Source organism: Gouania willdenowi, chromosome 14 (assembly GCF_900634775.1).
Source record: "Gouania willdenowi chromosome 14, fGouWil2.1, whole genome shotgun sequence".
Classification (NCBI taxonomy): Eukaryota; Metazoa; Chordata; class Actinopteri; order Blenniiformes; family Gobiesocidae; genus Gouania; species Gouania willdenowi.
Window position 1 is genome coordinate 2,576,537 of NC_041057.1, and position 21,856 is coordinate 2,598,392.

Sequence of the window (21,856 nt, forward strand, 5' to 3'; positions counted from 1 at the left end):
TTCTATAGATCTCATGTGTGCAGAGGTGGACTGGGACTAATAATTAGTCCTGGTATTTAGTGTCCAGCCCAGCCCGGCCCACTAATATCAGACACACGCTGTTATTAGTCAGTGATGCTCAACATGTGGCTCTTTGTCTTAATTTAAATTATTATTCCCCCAGAAAACCTGAAAAAGTGGAAACTTTTTATTTCCCAAATTTTATGTCCATTCTTGCAAGTTCTTTTTTATCCTTTTATCCAATTTTTGTCCTTTCTTAATTTATTTTGGCCTCTTTTCATCCATTTAGCTGCCTTTTGCCCAATAAATACCACTTGTTTCCTTATATTCCTACATTTTGCCCCTTTTTGTTCTACATTTTGCCCTTTTTCACTATTGTTTGCCACATTTTGCCCATTTAAGCTACCTTTTGTCATTAAATACCACCTGGTTCCTCATTCTTTGGCCACTCTTGACTGCTTTTGGCTCATTTTAGTCTCTTTTCCTTCTTTTCTTGGCACATTTTTGCCACTTTGTGCCACGCTGTGACCATGTCTGTCTCCACTTGGTCCTCAAAAAAAAAAAAAAAATAAACGTAGTGGAACAGACCGTCCACTTCGGGTCGACGGCCATGTCAAAGCTGTTATTAAGTCTGTGATGGTCAACATTTTTATGTCTTAATTTTAATTATTATTCCCCCAGAAAACCTGAAAAAGTGGAAACTTTTTAACCCTTTTAGCTTCCTTTTGCCTATAAATAACATTTTTTTTAAATTTTTTTGTCCTTTTTTGCAAGTTCTTTTTGACAGTTGTTTCCCATTTTTGTCCTTTCTTTAATTTTTGGCCACTTCTCAACCACATAAGCTAACTTTTGCCCAATAAATACCACTTGTTTCCTTTTTTTCCCTATGTTTTGTCTCTTTTTCCTCCATATTTTGCTCTTTTTCACTATTGTTTGCCACATTTTACAAATTTAAGCTACCTTTTGCCATTAAATACCACCTGGTTCCTCTATATTTGCCAATTTTGTGGCCATTCTTAAATGCTTTTCGCCCATTTTAGTGATTTTAAAGCTCTTTTCTTGCCACGTTTTTGCAACTTTTTCGCAACGTAACAGTCCTGGTTGATGCCCAGTTCACCCCTGCATGTGTGAGATCTTTGAGCTGTAGCTCCTACACGTTATAGATGAGGTGTTTAAACACCTTTAGGTACGCCTTAATGAGTAAACGGATGGTCAAACTGTCTCATTTCTCTGATATTGTGCCTACCTGGTTCTTTCTTTCATTATCCCTCGTCTTTCTTATTTCTTGTTTTTGTTCTCCCTGTGGTCTGTCCTTGTGTTCCTATTTTGTAGTAGATGAAGGATTTTTAAATAGACCATCAAAACATCTGGGCTTTCATCTGCTTGGTGTGGAGAAGGAATTAGAAACCATGTAATAATAATAAAGAGATTTGTCTTGTTAAGCTCAAGCATCGCCGAAGGTTCAAAGGTCAACGGGTACCATGTATTAGCAAAAGGAATTTTTTTAAAGGGAATTAAAAGGAAAAAGGTGATCAAAATGTGTGTTGAACTTTAAGTTTAGTTGTTTTTTTGTTTTTTAAAGGTTTTTTTCACAATCTAGTAACTCATGAGCACTGACATCAGCAAAGTGTGCAAAATGTCTGCATCACCGCAACACAGACGACAGACACAATGTTGGACTTTATTATCAGTGTCGGACAAATCCAGCCTTTTGGAGCATCAAGAAAGTAAAAATGACAGAATGATTGTAGGGGATTACAGTTTTCATTGGTTTCATTTTTAATGTTAAAATTCCTCAAATTATGACATATTTCCCTTAATTAAATAGAAATTGGTGACAAAATCTTAGAAATGGAAAGTAAAGATCTTGTTGGGACTGATATAGTTTGACATCCTGGCTTTAGAGCAGGAATGGGCAACATTATCACAGCGGGGGCCTCAAAAATGTGATTGTATCTGATCCAAGGGCCACATTATTAACATTTGTCAGCATTTAGAATAATGATTGATCTCAGCATTATTGTCTTTGTATGTGGTTTTGTTGTTCCGTCATATTTTAGTCGTTTTGTGTGTTTTTGTAGTCATTGTGTGTCTTCTTCTTGTGATTTTGTGTATTTTTCTGTCATTTTCTGCAATTATTTTGTTGATTTGTGTGTATTTTTGGTTCACTTTCTGTATGTTTGTTGTTTTCTGTCATTTTATGTAATTTTGTTGACAGTTTGTAAGTCTTTGGAGCTATTCTGTAATGTTTGTTGTTTTTTTTGTGTTTTCGTAGTCATTTTGTTTAAGTGGTTGTTGTCTGTATTTGTTGTCATTTTGTGTTTTATGAGTAATTTTGTGTATTTTTGTTTTTTTTGTGTACTTTTGCTGTCAATTTGTTTGTTTCGAGAGTTATTTGGTTTATTATTTTGGGCTTTATATTCCTTCCAACTTCTTGAAATAACATTTTAGGGGATTTGTGGCTTCTGCGTTGCCAGTTGTTTATGTCTGCTTTAAAAACATCCAGTGTGGTAAAAATGACTACATCAGTGCGTAAATCACCAACTAATTCAGTTGTAGATGTCTCTGTTCGTCCAAATTCACAGATTGAAACTCTACATGTGCAACACTCAGTCTTATCATGCTTATATCACATGATAGAAGTCATTTTTAATCTCACATTGTTTAAGAACTCAAAACCATCCAATTTATTCCACAAATATTCCTGATCGTCACAAAATGAAGGAAAGCTGAGGACATGATTGGTGTTGTTTTGCCCCGCCTGTAATCTGTGGCCCTTTGGATCTCCATGAGTTGAGAACACGTGCAGAGATGTGACCTCACCTTTTCCAACATCTCAATTCAACACATTTGCTTCAGTTTCTCCAGGATGAGGTCAGACAAACACTTTTTCCAAATGTCCTGTGGTCATAATAAAGCAGGACAACATCACGCACACACGTCCCAGGACTTTGTCTCTGGAAGCTTTTTCATAAACACCATCAACACTAAACCAAGTCATCTCCAGCTCCCTGACACCAGGAGGGAACTGGTGACAGTAAACGCACTGGTACATGACTTTATTTGGGGTTGGAGAGCTCAGTGTCACACACACACACACACACAGCTCCAGGGCTCGACGCCTGCTTGACTCATCCGTGTTCTGTAAATACAGAGGCTGTGTGTGTGTGTTTGCACTCACACACACACACACACACACACAAAGGCCACAGTGGAGTTACACTTGACAAAGGAAACAGATTAAGGATAATGTGAGTTTGTCTCAAAACAAATCACAGGGTTGGACAAGCTTTCACTAATGCCCAAAGATTACTATTGTCTGTGGTAGGGATGCACGATATTGGATTATTTTGGCCAATATTAAATATTTTACAACTCATTTGGTCAATAAACGATACAAATGGGTCATTCCATTATGTCATTTCAACAATATTCAAGACATCACACACACTTTGGTGTAAAAAAAATTCAGATTTTGAGATTTAGTGATGTTGATTTGTGTTCGTCCTTATTTTTCTTCCATGTTCATCTTCATTATCTCAGGAGCTCCATCACATAGAAAAGGTAAATATGGTATAGTAATAAGCTCCACCTACTCTCAGAAAAAGATCTGCTATACATCCTATCTGGTGGACATGTCAGCTCCTCTAAATAGTCACAAAGTCAGTGTGTGTTGGGTCTGGAACATGTTTGGGTCTTCAGTAAACTACTTAGCATATGTCTCAGCTCCCTGTAATGTGATCAGCTTAGAGCTATGAACATAGACTGTTCACATCACTAATGATTAGTCACAGATATGCATTGGTTCTAGGCTCACACACTCTGGAAATATGAACATTTACTTTTTTTTTACTACATTCATTGGCCCATAACTGCATGTGGGAATGTCAGAAAAAGTAAGTTACTCTTTCTTTGGATATAAAACCATTTTTCTTTAAGCAATTTTTATTTCGACCCCAACTTTGGGTTATTTCACCACTCGCAAATATTGAAGATCCTTTACATGAGGCCATTGTAGCTTTCCTTTGTGTCTAATAATCATTTATTATTAGTTTTTCACTAGTAACATAAAAAATATATAAAAACCACTGCATTAGAAAAATCTTTTTTTTGAAAACATAATGTCTATAATGAGCAAATGTAAATTCTCTCTTTTATTTTCACCAATGCATATATCTGACTAAAAGTCCTTCTTGTTCTATACTATGTTTCTTACTTCCGTTGATTTACAAACGCTCCTGCACACAAGATGGCGTCGCTTAGTCACACATCTCCTCGGGCGACAAGGCGTCTACGTACAGTATATTATCTCTGAATTATGTCAATGGAATATCCGATACTTCATTTTAAAGCCGATATCGCCCAATAACATGGCAATATATTGTGTCTCACTAGTCTGTGGTGTCCTTTATATTACAATATGACTTGTTTCCTCTAAATACCAAGAAAAGCAAATATAAAGGAAAAAAAATAGATTTATATATAGTTTTGGTCAGAAATTTTAAAACTAGCTCGTCCCGATATGACATCACTTCCGATATACCGATATTAAAGCCTTTGGCCAATGCAAATATCTATCCGATATCAATATCAGCATTGATTTTCTCATACCTACAACACTAGGTATGAGAAAATAAATGACCTATTTATTATGAACCAATGGGTAAAGAAATTTTAATCTTAAACATAAGATATTTTATAGTTGAATGAAAAATAAAAGATAAATAACATGAAAAATAACATCTTATGTTTTTTTGGGGGTTTTTCCGCTGATATCGGATCAATATCAATATCGGATCGGGACACCTTCATTGAAAGCTAAATAATGACGAACATAAAGGCACAGGTGAAAGTAAACTGAACTACTCACGTTACTGTAATTGAGTAGCTTTTATGGGTATTTGTACTTTTTTTAGTATATTTATAAATTAGTAATTTTACTTGTACTTAAGTACGTTTTAAAGAAGCAACGTAATTCATTACAATTCTACACCCAACCATTACTGAGTAAATTATTTTTTTTGGTTATACAATGATCAATGGACAGTATGACACTACATAAAAAGGAAATAACCAGACAACAATCAAATGCATCACAACATAACTGACCAAGCAGATTAAACGACTGCACAGCGCAGAAACCGCATGACGGCGGGGAGGGCGCAGGTGAAATTGGATAATGGAGCTTTGTTGGGAGATTTTTTAAATTTTAAGTGGTAATAAGGGTGGGTGTTGAGTCCAAAAAGTTGTACATTTGACGACAACAAAGAAAGGTGAGAAAAATTAAAAAATGGCAACAAAGGACACAAAAATTACAAAACACCAAAAACACAAAAAATTACAAAAACTTTCAAAATAGGAGAAAAATGTAAAAAATAACAACCAAAACACTTGAAATGACAACAAAAATACATCAAACAACAAGATAGACACAACAAAAACAAAAAATGACCCAAAAACACACACAAAAAACAAAAATATAAAATTTTACGTTTTTACAAACCTTTTATTTTATACAAATACCTTTGTGGAAAATAAATGAAATTTAATTGGGCAAAATTTGATCTCTTCCTATTTAAGTTTCTGCATGAGATGTTTACTGTATGCAAGGGAACCATACCAAGATTTATTACCAACAATAAACTTTGAGTACTCTTTAATTAAGCTACTTTTTTCTTGCATCTGTGTATTTTATGTATGACTTAATTTCTGTCAACAGTACTTCTCTTTGAGTAGAATACATCAGTAGTCTTAATAGTATGACGTATGATTTTTTATTTTTTTTCCAAGGTCCACATTAGTAACGGTGGACGTTAAACAGACACATTCTGAAGTCTGGCTGAGCTGCACTTTGACGTAAATGGTTTTGTGTAGATTTTCCTTGGCTTTCCGTCTGAGGTTGAGCATCAACAGCAGTAGCAGCATTAGCATTAGTGGCACCTCGTCTTCAGCAGGTTTCTGGAAGATCTCCAGTGACAGGCAGGACACACGGTTTGTATAACCACCATTTATCATCATGACCACGTGAAACAGCTCAGGCTCTAAAATGGTAAAGAGAAAACAAGAACTCATCTTTCTACCCACAACGATGATTCTCTGAGGGCCACATGACCAACTTTCATACCAGCATTTAGAATAATATGACCGATCTGAGCATTTACAAAGAAACAACAAAGGGTGTGTCTGTTTTTGTTGTAGTTTTGTTTACTTTCCTCTCATTTTGTGAGTTTTTGTGTGTTATAGGAGTCATGTTTGTGTATTTCTTTGTTGTTTTGTATATTTTTAAGATTTTTTTGTCCATGTTCACAGTTGTCTTGTGTGTTTTTGGAGTAAATTTAAGCATTTTTGTGTATTTTTTGTAATATCGTACAGGGTTGGGGTCAATTACATTTTGCAGTTACAATTTTGTTTTGAATTATCCATTTTCAATTACAATTACGGTGACCTACATTTTTTCCAATTACAATTCAATTAGAATTGGTTTTTTATCCACAGAAAATCAAATTACAATTACGATCTCAATTACTAAAGTTAAATTACAATTAATCACAATTATTGAGCCAGAAATAAATAACCTAATAACCTTACTGTTGTGTTAGCTTCCTGTCGCATCTCTTATGATTAACGGGTCCTAAATCAGCTGTAAAACACACTAAAAACAATTAAATTATTAAACTAATTTTTTTTCTATATTGATTACATTGTTAGGCTTCCTAATCAATGAAAATATAGGTAATAATATTTATAGTGTGGATGTCTGAGCCTTTTTTTGTGTCAGTATACCCCTAGATTTCAATTGTTTTAAATGGTAAAATGAGGGAAAGCTTGATATGAAACATATTTTAATCATTGTTAACTACATATTTGTAGAACTGTACATAGAAACATGGTTCCACAGTTAAAGCGTACGAGGTAGCCAAAAATCTTAAATCTTGTCGATTATTGATCCTGCATAAGGACATCACCTCACACATCTCTATTTGTTTCTGTTACATTTTTATACTCTGTATTTTATACTTCATGTAGGCATAGGGAACAGTTTTTAAAGTCTTTTAAAAGACTTTAAAAACACACAAAATGACAGAAAAAGTCACAAAGCAACAGCCAAAATATACAAAATGACAACAAATACACAAAATAAAAAAAAATTGTATAGAAAATGACAACATATATACACAAAATGAGAAAACAATGTACAAAATAACAACAGAAATACACATAATTGACTCAAAAAACTCAATATGACAAAAAATACACAGTTTGACTCCAAAAACACAGAAAACTCAGACGCAAGCAAACTTAATGACTTTAAAAAGACATAAAACAACAACACTAATAAATACTTAAAAACAAAACGACAAAACTATAAACACAGTAAGAAATAAAGGAAACAAATGAAGAGAGGAGACGTGAGTTGGTTGTACTGAATGCAGATGACCCTAAAGCACAGAGGATGAATAGAGACTCAGAGTGCCAAAAACACTAAGATCAGAGCTTCACCGTGACCAAAACCTCAGTGTGTGTGTGGTGTGTGTGTGGTGTGTGTGTGTGTGTGTGTGTGTGTGTGTGTGCGTGTGTGTGTGTGTGTGTGTGTGTGTGGCGTGGGTGTGTGAGAGAGAGGACCAAAACTGTGTTTAACCCTCAGAGCATATTTGTGACCAAAAGTGACATTTTGGGTGTTTTTATTTGTTTTGCTCTCAATATTTCAGTCATTTTTAAGGTTAATTGTATCACATTTTGTCATAATTCCAAAGTCCTGTATTAGAAGTGTATAGAAAAGGAAATATATTATGCTTCATACTGATACTTAGTAACCATGTGACCAAATTTGCCCAATTGACTCCCATTGTAACCACATATATACTATAATCATGACATATCATAATGTTTTTTCAAATAATATCTAATAGATAAAAGCCTCTACCTTCACAATAAAGGGAAAATATGTTTTAGGTGTAATGACTTCCTACCAACAGAAACATTTCAGTTGAAGGCCTGGATTTCCTCATTTTAATCAAAATATACAAGGTGTACAAGTGTAATTTTTGTTCTTTAAAAATGTGTTTTCAACAAAAAATATTGCACTTTTTCCCTCACTTTTTGGAAATACTTCATATTTAGTGTTTTTCCTGCTGAAAAAATGAGAGGTTCTCATGGTAAAAGACATTACAAAATTTGAAAAATATAACACATTTTATATGAATAAGTTTGAAATAGTTTAAAATATCTGATGCAGAGGAAATCTTCAATCATATATGGACGACTTTTATCACATAAAAGGCCACAAAAAGGTAACTGTGTGATCCGAGGGTCACGTTATCAACATTCTTTATTGTTATTGTGTGTTTTTAGAGTAATTTTGTGTATTTTATTCTTACATTGTGTGTTTTTGAAGTCTTTTTGTGTATTTCTTCATATATTGTGTGTTGTATTGCCAATGTGTGTTTTTATTGTCATTTTGTGGGTTTTTGTAGTAATTTTGTAAGTTTTTCACGTCATTTTGTGTGTTTTTGGAATCCTTTTGTGTATTTCTCTGCATATTATGTGTTTTATTGCCATTTTGTGTGGTTTTTGGAGTCCTTTTGTGTGCTTTTGATGTGTTTTGTGTGTTTTTGGAATCATTTTGTTTCTTGTACTTTGGGGTCCAACAGAATTACACAAAGAGCCGCCTGTACTGGCAGCCTGCATGTGGCCTCCGGGATGCCAGTAGCCCATGTCTGTGTTGAATCATGCGTTTGATCTGTTTTTTATTTATTTATTTTTTATTCACACTTGTCTTCTTCATCCATTACAACCATACATTACACATCAAACCTCCAACATTACAATTAGAGGTAAAACCAAGAAAGCTGAAAACCCCACATTGAAGTCCACTCTATGAATAATGTGAATTAATATAAAAATGTGACTGAAAAGTGGTCATAATTGATGCACGGTCTGCAGCTCAGCCAGCAGAGGGCGCTGTTATCACTGTCTGGAATCCTCTATTAGACAATATAAAAATAATTACATTTAAAATACATGTTCACATTTAAAATAAATATTCATTGATGACCTTCATGAGGCAAGAAGACAAACTGTGTGTGTGAGAGATGTGAAAAGTGTTGTAAGTGTACTTTAGGCCTCACAGGTCAGAGGGCACCATTTTATTACGTTAATTATCAACAACGGAGAACTTAATAATTCACCTACCCAGCTCTGTTTTGTGTAGATTCACAGGCTATGACAGCCTATCCCAGCACATTATTAGAGTCTCCAATGATTTCACTTTTCTACAAAAACCCCTCAAGGAACATACTTTTATTAAAAAAAAGCTTTAAAAAGCTTTTGCGAGATCTCCGTTTATAATCTCACTAATTTAATCATTAACACTCATCAATTTCTGCATTAATTACTTGCTGCTTTTACTGCAGCAACAGTGTTGTTTTTGGTCTGAATTATGGATTTTAATTCTTCATGTTTTCAAAGAATTATTCCTCAATTGTGACTTAAATTGCTCCACAGTTTCTCCATGATTTTGATTGGTCTGACACTGTAATCTCTTCCTCTGTCACAAAAGCGCGCACGTAACCAGGCTGAAATCAAGTCGCTTAAAGGTGCAGTCTGCAACTCTTATATAAGTGACCTTTTTGTCATATTTGCTAAAGCTGTCACTATGTAAGGACAACTTTACCTCAAACTAGTCGTTTGTGTGAAAAAAACAGGCTCATTGAGCCCGCCCCCTTCTGCTCCTGCAGCCTAGCAGATTGCCAGAATGCACTGCGACCGAGCAAAAAGAACCAATCAGAGCCATCATCAATCAGATTGTGTTTGATGGCTATCTGACAGCTCACAGTCCCCGCCCTTTCTCGGGATGGAGCACTGTCTTTTTTTACAGTGTATGGTCTGGAAGAGTAGAAGATGCAACTGGTAACTTTTCTGCTTGAAATGTAAATATTGCTGCTTGATTTACATTATGTTTGATTTGTAATTGTTACACTAGAACTCTCGCACAGCAGCCTTCTTTTGGGATGCTGTAAGTGACACTGTGTTGTTGCTGCTGCTGCTGAGGTGTGTGCACATTGAGAGAGAGAAGCGCTGCAGTAATATGCTTTTAACAGTGCATGTTATATTACTGTGATGTTGCTGTCGGGCTAACATTAGCTTGTTAGCTCCTCTGAGGGAGGGACTTTGGAATGTTTGGAGGCAGGGTAAGAGAGCAGCGGGGAGGGAGGGGTCTGAGAGTTGCGTACTGCACCTTTAACTTGCAAGTTGTAATCGAGATTCGTAGGACAGCTTCTGTTTGACGGACAAATTCGGTTAGGTTGAAGCCCACTAACGGGGAAAAATCCAGGATAAAATGATCTAGCTTCGTATCACTTAGGACTGGGCGGGTAATGTCATACCGAATACCGGTGTATATGCTTGTTAAGATATGAATTTTTAATATACCACCGTACTGGGGACATTTTTGGTCATACCGCTCAGCCCTAATATCACTGTAGCAAAACCATTATAAAGTGATTTTTTTTCCTAATACCGCCCCTTTAAATAAGACAAATGAGTGCCACGCCCACATTGCTCTAATTACTCCTAATTAGCAGCATCTGGTGTGTTCAGCCAATCAGAAGCCGTCAGGTGTGTGTGTGGGAGGAGCCTCTGACCTCCAGAGGCTCGTGGCTCTTCAATGAAACGAATGAATGTTTTATCACTGTCTTCCTTCAGACTCTAGTGGATGTATTTCAGTGCTAAATAAAGCGGGAGGAGGGATTTGTCTCCGCCTGGTGGTGTCGGTGAGGCTCAGACGGGCTCCATGTCTCCTCCTGTTCAAACACCTTCTCTCTGCCTCTCTCCGTGGGTCTAACCGTCGACCTTTCAGCCTCCCTCACCCTCATATCGAGCCTCTGCTCGGCCCGCTGCTGCCCTCACTGTGGACGGACTAACCCGGCCTTCGTCTTCCTGTCGTCGGACGCAACAACTTGTGATTTAAAGTGGTCCGTGTTTGTGTGTAAAGTCCAGAACAAGAGGAACAAGTGTGTGTGGGTGAGGGGGGGAGAGCGACAGATGCGGCCGGCTGAGGAATGAGAGCCCCGAGGCAGCGGCGGCCCTTCCAGCGGTTCTGCTGCGGTGCGGTCGGGCTGCTCGGTGTGGTGTGGCTGGCTCAGGTCCTCCAGGAACCAGGTGAGAGCTGATTCATTCTAAAACTCACTTATCACTAAATATCTTTTGACTTTAAAGAAAAAATAGAGTAAAAACTAGTTAATATCAGAATAAAGTTTTAATATTAAAATAGCTTTTAGATTGTGCAAAATATTCTTGTAATTCAGTGTTTTGGGACCTTTTTTTTTTTTTTTTTTGTTTGAGCAAAGGTTTATCTTTTTATTGGAAAAAAAAAACCCCAAGTTACACCACTAACTGTAAATGATCAAATGAAACTTTGTAGCCTAAATTAACAATATACAGTATAGTCATTATTATCAAAGTGTCTTGAATATGAATCTAGGGAAGCTTATTGCATTCACTGAAGAAAAAAGTTTTTTCTTTTCCTGAATTTAATAGTTAAAACAATCAAATAAAAAAAAATTGCCATGTTTTTAGGATAGGAAATATTGTTGGGTTTTTTTCTGAGTTGATGAGATAAAAAATAAGTAAATTTTTTTTTTTTTTTTTTTTTTTTTTTTTTTTAAATCTCTTATTTTTTTGTAGTAAATATTTTCGGTTTTTCTGAATTGAGATAATTTTTTTTGGGAATTATTTAGTTTTTTCTTCAGTGAATGCAGTAAGCTTTCATAAGAATCAAATTAACAATAACGACTAAAAATCTATTGTGATTTTTCACATTTCTTCTATCTAATAAAAAGTGCAAATAACATGATACAGTCATTCTTTATTAAAGTGTCTTTAAAATACAAATCAAACAAAAAAGCTTATCATCTTTCATATTTTGCATACTTGATAGTACACATTGTGGACGGGATAGAAGTTAGTTGGCTGTAATTGAGGGATGTGATGGTCAAGAATGAACCGAATCTAGTTTATTAACATGAGCGATGAGTGACAGTTCTGTTATTTTTTATGGAGTCACACACAAGCTCCTCATCTGTTTCTCTTCAGAGTGAGTAGATCAGTCCTAAAGCTCAGTAGAGTACATGTGGTGCTTAAATCTTTTAACAAATTAACATTACAAATAATTACTATCATGTGATATAAGCCGTATGAGATATCTACATATGAATTAGTGGAAATGTACCCAACGATCAACTCATTTTAGTTCAGGGGCCAAATACGGACCAGTTTGATCTAAAGTAGGCTGCAGATTTTAGGTGGGGGGGGGAAATTTTAACATCATTGTGCCCTATTTTTCAATATCGGCTCAACTAACTAAAAAAAATATGGATTTTGTAAGCATCTTTGTGTAATTTAGAGGAATTTCGTGCCATTGTTTGTGAGAAGTAAGGGTGTGAGAAAAAAAAAATGATTTCACGATATATCGCGATTTTTTTGGGTGCCAACTTTAAATCAATTTTTTTATTTAAAAAATCTCTCTAATTTGAAGAATTTTATTTAATTTTATTTATTTATTTTTTGATATTTAATCAATATTTTTCTGTGTTTGTGCAATATTTCAGTGGTGGTTACAATGCTTTCAATGTGTTGCAATGGTTATTTGATGCACTTCATTTTTATGATGGCAGTGTGTAATGCCTGCAATATTTATGTATGCACAGGCATTTTATTTCATATAATCTGTTCAGATCAGTATTTAAACTGATACAATAGGATACATATTTTTTTTCTTATTTTTGTGCATTATCTGTAACTCAGGGTGCTTTATCCTTAATGTCCACACTTGCACATTTTAGTGAAAATCTGCAAAAACACGATTAATAAATAATAAATAGGATGGTTTGAAGCAAATAGTTGACTCAATTTGTCCTCTGAATGATCAATATCTTCTGATGATCATATACAGCAACTAGATTTTTCATCTCTACATTTAATTTTGATATTAACTGGTTAGAATATCACAATATTGTGTCGTGATACGTATCGTATTGCAACATCCTTGCCAATACTCACCGCTAGTGAGAAGTTGCAAGTGTTGTGGAAAAATGTAGAGTTCTTTCCACAATTTGAAATTAAAAACACTGCAGACATGTGGTATAAACATAGGAAACATGCAAGCACCTAAAAATATAGGAGAGTTTCATTAAATTGCTAAATTTGTCCATCTACAACTGGATCATTTGGTAATTTACACAATAATAATGTTTTCCCTGTCATTTTTACTTTCTCCGTCAGGCTAAATTAGATGCTCTAAAGAGCCGGTTTTGGCTAAGTTTAACACATTATTAAATACAGTGTATTTTCTGTGAACATAGTATTTTTTAAGCATCTATTTATCTTTAAACCGACATTGAATATTTGAATGATTATCATACAAAACTGCCAAAGATCTCAGATTTTATTAACATATTTTAATTGAACAAAATAACCATTGATTATTCTATAAAGCCACAATTTTTCTGTAAAGCACGATTAAACCCCGCTTAAGCTGATTAAACTGAAATAAAAGTGAAATTGAATTATGAATTTATGCGCACCAGTGTGTCGCACGTGTGCCTGCCTAACTTTCACTAAACTTTAGGGATGTAACGATTAATCGTAAGGCAGTTAAAAATCAATTCATAGGTATCACTGTTGACATCAATACTGTTTTTTAAACAGCAGAGGGCGCTATCCAGAAGTGTTGGCGGCGGGCGAAATCTGCTACTACTTTCTTTCTGGCCACCTTCTACTCTTAAACATGTTCGTAAATGATTCCTTACCCCTTTACCAAAAGAATATCTGTAATATTAAGTGAATATCTGTAAAAGTCACGTTTTTGTATTATCTCTGTCTGCTAGCGCATAGCATCTCTTCTTCACTGCAAGATATCTGCATGCCAACCGACCACTGGGTTACCAGCGCCCTCTGCTGGTCCAAACAAATATCTGACCTAAATTCAGTGCAATGACTGTTTTTTTGGTTTTTTTAAAAAGTCCAATTGTTAAGGCACAAAATACATTTTCAGTTGCACTTTTAAAAAGAAAAACAACTATTATGCAGTTTTGCATTGTTTACTATAGAACCAGAATTTAAATTAATAGGCTTCTTCTTCATTTGTATTATTCCTTGATTTATTTTTAGTTAAATTGCATTGTTTTGAATAGTTTATCAAGGACTTGTTTTGACAATGAAAATAAAAGATAAACGGTACAGTTTTTTTTTTTTTTTATAGTTTTGAACCCAAAAAAAAATAAAGGAATATTTTTCAGTCATCATATAGCTACAGTCCCATTTTGTAAAATAAATCGTGAGAGATTCGTATCGTGAACCAGTATCTTGAATCGAATCGTATCGGGAGTTGAGTGAATCATTACATCCCTACTAAACTTACTTAATTTAAATAGTTAGGTGTAGTGGCAGATGTGGCGTGACATGTAAATACTTTGAAAAAATTGTTAGGCGTGCAGTCGTGTACACGCGTGCACGTCTGTGTGTGTGGTTGAGTGTTGCATCTGACTCAGAGCGTAACACTACTGTCACTACCACACTATGGACAGGTGTTGTGACACAGACTGTAACCGGACTAAATGGTGGTCCGTTACACACTCACACACACACACTTGCATACCTGCACATGTACATGCTTAAGCGCCTAATACTTTTTTTAAAGTGTTTACATGTCACGTAAACGGTGATGGATAGTGAAGGTCACCTGATCGCTATAGCTTCACTCACGCCACACCTGCGTCTACGTGTGACTGATATATTTGTTTGTTAGGTGCACATCCAGGTGTGGTGTATGTGTGCATACAATTTGTGTATGCATATTAAAGCATCTGTTAACATTTTAACACATCTGCAAGCATACATGCGGACGTGTCTTGTACATTCTGCTCGTGTACCCATTCTAAGTCTATGGGAAATGTAGATCAGACGTGCAGACGCAAGGTACGCATTTGTTTTTACGCATTCGTTGGACTGGTGCGCATTAATTTAGAATGGATTCACCCCCATACACACACAAGCACTCTGCATGCGCAAACACACATGCACACAATAACACTCCTGCAAGCACACACAACAACACTCCTGCGCGCACATACAAACACTCGTGGTGCTCACACGCACGCACTAACACTCTGCACGCACAAACATGCACATAATAACACTCTGAGAGTACACACAACACTCCTGCGCGCATACACAAACACTCACGATGCCCGCACACACACACGCAAACTCGTGTGCACACACAAAGCTCTGCAGGTAAATCAAACGGCTCTGTGTCACAGTCAGTGACATTAATCGCACAACGCAACAAATCGATAATGAAATTTGTTGCCAAGGCTTTTGATAGTCGATTTTTTATCGATTCGTTGTTGCAGCTTTATAATCGAAGCGAGACTTCAATAATCAGAATTAAATCAGGAAATCTGGCTGATCAACCACCGCTAGTATAAATCTGAGTGTTAACACCGTCCATTTCTGGGATGAATCAGATTTTTATGAATATTTAAATGAAAGTATGATTTGTTTAGATGCAGTGCTTTAATCCTCACCCATCCTCCTGGCTGTGATTGATTTCTCTCGCGCTCTGAAAAGGTGACACTTTGTGATGCAAAGCAGTTCAAAACTGTGACATTTATAAATCCAATCAGTGGGGATGGGTTGAATTTTAGGTCATCCTCAGTGCCTGACTGAAACATCTTCATCTCTTGGTAGAAATTCCACATGTGACCGACTATTCTCAGCTTTTATCTTGTCCACATGTTTGTCCCCTGCTTTAAATAGACTTTCCGTGTCTTTCCTGCCTGCTACTTGTAGCTAAAAATGTAGTTTAAATCTCTTTTTTATAATTTTAATACTTATTTAATTTGCTTTTTACTGGATGACTGTAATATATCTTGAGTTGTTTACCAAATACAGTTTTTCAACATTTATAAACCTCTGATTGGCTTACATTTGATTTCCCCTGGGGATGCATGGCTTTTCTCCAACATAATATAATCAAACAGAATCACATCTATATAAAGACATGGAATAACAAATGTCAAAAGAAAAAAGTGGATTGTAGTTCAAAATACTCTGCAACACAGATGGCAACTGTTATTATCACAGCGAGGGCCACAAACATGTGATTCATGTCAACGTTTAATGACCAATCTGAACATTAACATGGATTTGGTCTGATTTTAGAGGTGTTTTTTTTTTTTGTGTTTTTCTATCATTCCCTGTGTATTTGTTGGTTTTGAGTCATTTCGTGTATTTTTGTTGCTGTTTTGTATTGTCTTTGCATGTGTTTTTTGTCATTATTGTGTGTTTTTGTTGTCATTTTGTGCATCTTTTTTTTGTGTGTGTACTTTTCTTGTTTTGTATGCATTTTTTGTGATTTTGTTTATTTTTGCAGTCCTTTTCTGTGTTTCTGTCGTAAATATATTTATCATCCTTTTGTGTATTTTTGTTGGATTTTAGTGTTTTTTTTGTATTATGTGGTGTATTTTTGTGTGCTTTTAGAATGGTTTTGTGTATCATTTTATGTTTTTGTTTTCATTTTGTGCTGATTTTTGTATCCTTTTAGAGTTGTTTTGTGTTTTTTGCATATATTTTGTTTAGTTTTGCAGTTGTCTTCTGTGTTACTGGAGTAAATGTATGTAATTTTGTCATCCTTTTGTATATTTCTGTTGTCTTGTCTATTTTTCTGTCATTTTGTCTCTTCAATTTTTTTTTTAGTCATTTTGAGTGTTTTTCTATTTTTGTGTATTTTCCTATGATTTTTCTGTACTCATGGAGTTGTTTTGTGTATCTGTTGTATATTCTGTATTTTTCTAGATTTTGCTTTCATTTTGTTCTTTTTTTGGGAGTTCTTTTGCACACATACTTTGGGATGAACATGGAGGTTATAGTAATATTCAAAGTTAAAGTATTATTAATCAGTAAAATGTAATTTATTTTCTTATTGCACTGCCAGAAATCAGTCCCCACCTGACCTTCCTCCACACACTCATTAGCTTCTCATCACTTTAGCGTTGTGGTCACACACTGTCCTACTAATACTCATCAGTTCAGATCTTCCCACTACAACGTCTGTACTGTCCCCATTTTGCAATTCAAAGTCTGAATGGATGAACTTCTCTTGCATGTACGAGTGCCTGAATCCACATTTGGGTACAATCCTGACATTTCACGCTTTCCTTTGTGTTGGAGCATCTCGATAAAGAGCAGGGTTATTAATATTTACACTTCACCTTTAAAATACGAGGTGGCCATCAACTGAAAGAGCTTCACCGACTTAAACCGTCGTCTGCTGTTTGTATCAACGTCGGGAAGGTAGTTTATTTCCAATACTTGGAAAATATTACACATGCTGCAACATCCTGAATACTATGTATAAATGTACTGCTCCGATTCTGGGAGTTTGTGTTTGTATTACCCCTGTAAAACATCAGAAATGGTCATATTCTCTCAATAAATAACAATAATCTGTGATTTACTTTGGAACAATGTCTGTGCATAAGCATGGAATGCATTCAAATGACTTTAATTGCGCTGTTGTCAGTCAAAGCTCCAGGGAATCAATGAAACATACGTACGCTGTGTTTTTATTATTCTTTATTTTTCTGTATTTTTGTTTGAATGATCACACAAAGTTTACAAAGGGTGGCATACCATACAACACAATTTCACAGATAAAATAATAAAGTAAATAGATGCCTGAGGTCTTTACGAGTCCTCTTTCTTTAAACAAAACTCAGAGACTAAAATAAATAAACCTGGAAAAACAGAATAATTCATATATTTCTTCCTTTAAGGTTCAAATCACCCACTTTTCCATGTCGGTTTAAAAAATATGATTAAATGAAAAGAAAAAGATAAGTGTCAAGTGCATAATTTCATACATCAACATTTAAGCAGCAACTCACGATTTTTTTCATAGTCCATTAATCGGACAATAAATTTAATTGATTAATTGATGAATCAGGTTTTTCTATAAAACACATCTAAATCCTGCTTAAGCTGATTAAACTGAAATAAAAGTTTCTCTTACGCACAAACGCATGCGCACAAAATAACACTTGTGCGCGCGGACACAAATGCGTGCGCACACACTCAAACACTCTGCGCGCACACAAACATTCATGCGCACACAACACTCGTGATGCGCAGACACACAAATGTGTGCGCACACAACACTCGTACGTGCACACTCAAACACTCATGCGTGGCCACACACAAACACTTGATTCATAGGTATCACGGTTGATATCAATTTTCTGAAAATTGAATCGCAGTACTTTTTTTTTTTTTTTTTTTTTTTTTCTCTTGTCCAAATGCTGAGACGGCGGCCGGAATCTGCTACTACTTTCTTTCTGGCTGCCTTCTACTCTTAAACATGTTCATAAATGATTCCTTACCCCTTTAGCACCGAAAGAATATCTGTAATATTACCTGAATATCTGTAAAAGTCACGTTTTTCTATTAGCTCTGTCTGCTAGCATAGCATCTTTTCTTCACTGCCATAATATTTGCATGCCAACCGACCACTGCGTTACCAGCTGCTGGTTCAAACAAATATATCTGACGTAAATACAGGGCAATGACTGTTTTTTTTGTTTTTTTTTTTTTTTTGTTTTTTTTAAGTCCAATTGTTAAGGCACAAAATAAATTTTCAGTTGCACTTTTAAAAAGAAAAAGAACTATTATGCAGTTTTGCATTGTTTACTATAGAACCAGAATTTAAATTAATAGGCTTCTTCTTCATTTGTATTATTCCTTTATTTATTTCATTCAAGATTTATTTTTAGTTAAATTGCATTGTTTTAAATAGTTTATCAAGGGATTCTTTTGACAATGAAAAATAAAAGGAAAATAGTACAGTATTTTTCAGTCATCATTTGACTACAGTCCCATTTTGTAAAATAAATCGTGAGAGAATCGTATCGTGAATCGTATCGTGAGTTGAGTAAATCGTTGCATCCCTAGCGCACACTCAAGAATTTGTGCTGTACGCACACACAAACACTCATGCCTTAACATACTATCAGAAGATTAAAAAATATTGATATTATTGAGCACATGGTGTTAATGTCCTTGTTGCACTTCCCAAAAATTTAAATGTTTATTATGCATGGACTGTAGAGCATTAACAAAGTTTATGAACGTTGTAATGAGAGAGCTTCACGAGGTGTCAACATTCTTAACTGTTGGCAAAAGCAATGTTTGGTTGTTCATGTCTCTGCTTTAAATATTGTGATGTGATTCACTGTGAAATGTTCTCCAGTTTGGTGTTGACTGTGACACTCAGAGTAAATGTCAGGCTACAGATCTCTGACTCTGCTGTGTGGGGTAATAGAGGATTAGGCCAGACTGAAATCCAAATATATCTGTAGAGTTGAACCTATAGTTGGAGAATCAGGTTACAGACCAGCATGGAGGATTTCACACACACAGGCAGGCGTTTACTACCACAGACTACAGTGTGGAGGCACTGCATCTGTTTGGAGTTGACTTGAGGAAGAAGCCGGTCTGTCCGGTCCACCATGTGTGATTGATGAGATCACATGTCGTCTTTCTGGCTACTTTTTTTTAAGCGTGTGATATTGCAGTAGTCAAAGCATGTAGAACTTTTATATGCTATATTTGTCTGTAGTTTTGTATATTTTTGTAGTTATCTTATGTGTTTTGTGCATTTTTGTAATGTTGTTTTTTTGCAATACTTTTGTTTGTTTTCCTGCAGTTGTTAATTTTAAACCAAAATGAATGAAAACTTGTTGAAATCATAAATGTGTGCATGTCTGATTTGTGAGCCGTTACTTTTCATGTCTTTCTTTTTAGATGGCTGGTTTCACAAACAGAAAACGGCTCAACTTCAACTATGACTGACAAACCTCAGTGAAGGGAATCCCACTGTTTTTATTTCTGTGAGCAGGAAACGCTGCGACTCAGCCGTGATGTAGTTATCACATTCATTTCTACTGGACCCTAAACTGATGCAACATGTATTCAGACCAAACTATTACTGATGATTAGCTAGAAACACAAAAGATATACATTTAAGAAAACTCTTTTTTGCTTTTTAGACTGTGTATATCCCAGAGACTCAACAGTAAGGGAATGTCTGAAGGTTTGTTTTTATTCATTAAGCATTAAATGTGTTTATATGAAGAAATGTGGATTAGAATATTTCCATGCAAACGCCATGTTTCTTGTGTCATCAGTTTTGGTCTTGCTAACCTCTCGTCAGGTTGTTTAGGTTTTTAGTTCCACTGAGCCTCTTGCAGGTGGTCTTATCTAAACTGAACTCAGTCTGTTTGCCTTGTAAAGTTGTCTTGAACACGATAAATTGCCACTTCTTGGACAAAGTTCATTGTGAGGGACACTTAGGGTAAATTTTTAGGCTGGGCTACTGGACTGAAAACACCACTCACTTTGTTCTTCCTGTTGTGTACACGAGTTAAAATTACTACTCCTCTGTTATTCGTGAACAGATCAGGCTGAAATGTTGAAGCTATAATCTATGGATGTGTACACATCGACGCTCGGAGTCTGATTTTTCGATTTGGGGCCCCATAATTAAAAAAAAAAAAAAAAGTTGATTTCTCATTTACTTGCAAGTCAAATATTACGACTGTTGGTGGTACCAAATCATTGGCACATACCAATATATAAATAGGGCCCATTACCCTGTACGTTTCATGGGGATGCCAGGGGGCCCCGTTTTTCAAATGACTACTCCTCCATTAGTTCTCGTTAGATCAAAATGCAGTTTGGTATGACAACTCTATGAATGAATATGATGAGACGCTTGGAGGCCTTTTTTTTTTTTTTTTTTTTTTGAATGGGCCCGGGGGCGCACCCCCCATTTCCGGTAATTTCCAAATTTATGGGATTATAGTCATGATATATCGTTTCAAAGGTAATTCAACGTAGATTACGATTATGCCTCACACAATTCGACTAGGGGCCCGGCAATTTCCATTAAAGTTGTTTTCTCATTTATTTGTAAGTCAAATATTGCGACAGTTGGTGGTACCAAATCATTGACCCATACCAAGATATGAACAGGGCCTATTACTCCGTATGTGCCACGGAGCCCTATTTTTCAAATGACTACTCCTCCGTTAATGCTCGTTGAATCAGGTTGTAATTTAACATGGATATTCTATGAGTTGATGTCAAGAGCCTCTCTTTAAAACTTTTTTTTTACTCTGTGGAACCGAATCATTTGACTGAATTCTAGGGTACGTGGTACATGATGTTCGGCGCAGAGACGTTCCACGGACCCGGCCGTTGTTCTTCCGAACTTAAGTCTAGTTTGGCCTTATTTTCTAGCGGAGTTGGTGTGTTTTTGTTTTTTCACTAGCTGCAGCACACATTAATGGATGGATATCCGGTTTGGGTTTCAACACCAGTACCGTTCAATAGCCAGTATAATGTTTCACGATTAGGATTCCCTGCAATTACAATTGAAGAATTAAGTTGTGAAGTGTTTGGTCATTTCACCTAATGGCACACGCGTTTCAGTCTAAAAAATGTCTGAAATTCTTTACCAATTGTTCAGTGATTATTCAATAGTCACACTGTAAATGTTCGATCAGATGAATACTTTTTCAAATACAGACAATTTAGTGAGGGGGGGTAGGTGTTGATTTTTGCACGTCCTTGTTTATCTTCCATTTTCAGCTTCCGAAATCTCAGGAACTACTTTACATAGGAAGCTGAAGTTTGGTATAGTAATACAGCTCCACCTACTTTCTTGGAATATACAAACAGATCTGCTATACATTCTATCTGGTGCACATGCCCTCAAAATTGGCAAAAAGTTAGTGTG

The 21,856-nt window shown here is 35.6% G+C and overlaps 1 protein-coding gene across 1 annotated transcript in view; it reads left to right on the forward strand.

Annotated features, from left to right (window-relative positions):
* The first annotated feature begins 10,663 nt into the window (after nt 1–10,663).
* LOC114475988 (sodium/potassium/calcium exchanger 3-like) overlaps nt 10,664–21,856 on the forward strand; it is a 38,313-nt gene continuing 27,120 nt past the window's right edge. Inside the window, exon 1 of the mRNA XM_028467220.1 lies at nt 10,664–11,160. Within this exon, the coding sequence (XP_028323021.1) occupies nt 11,061–11,160 (100 nt within the window). The 5' untranslated portion in view covers nt 10,664–11,060. The remainder of the gene's footprint in view (nt 11,161–21,856) is intronic.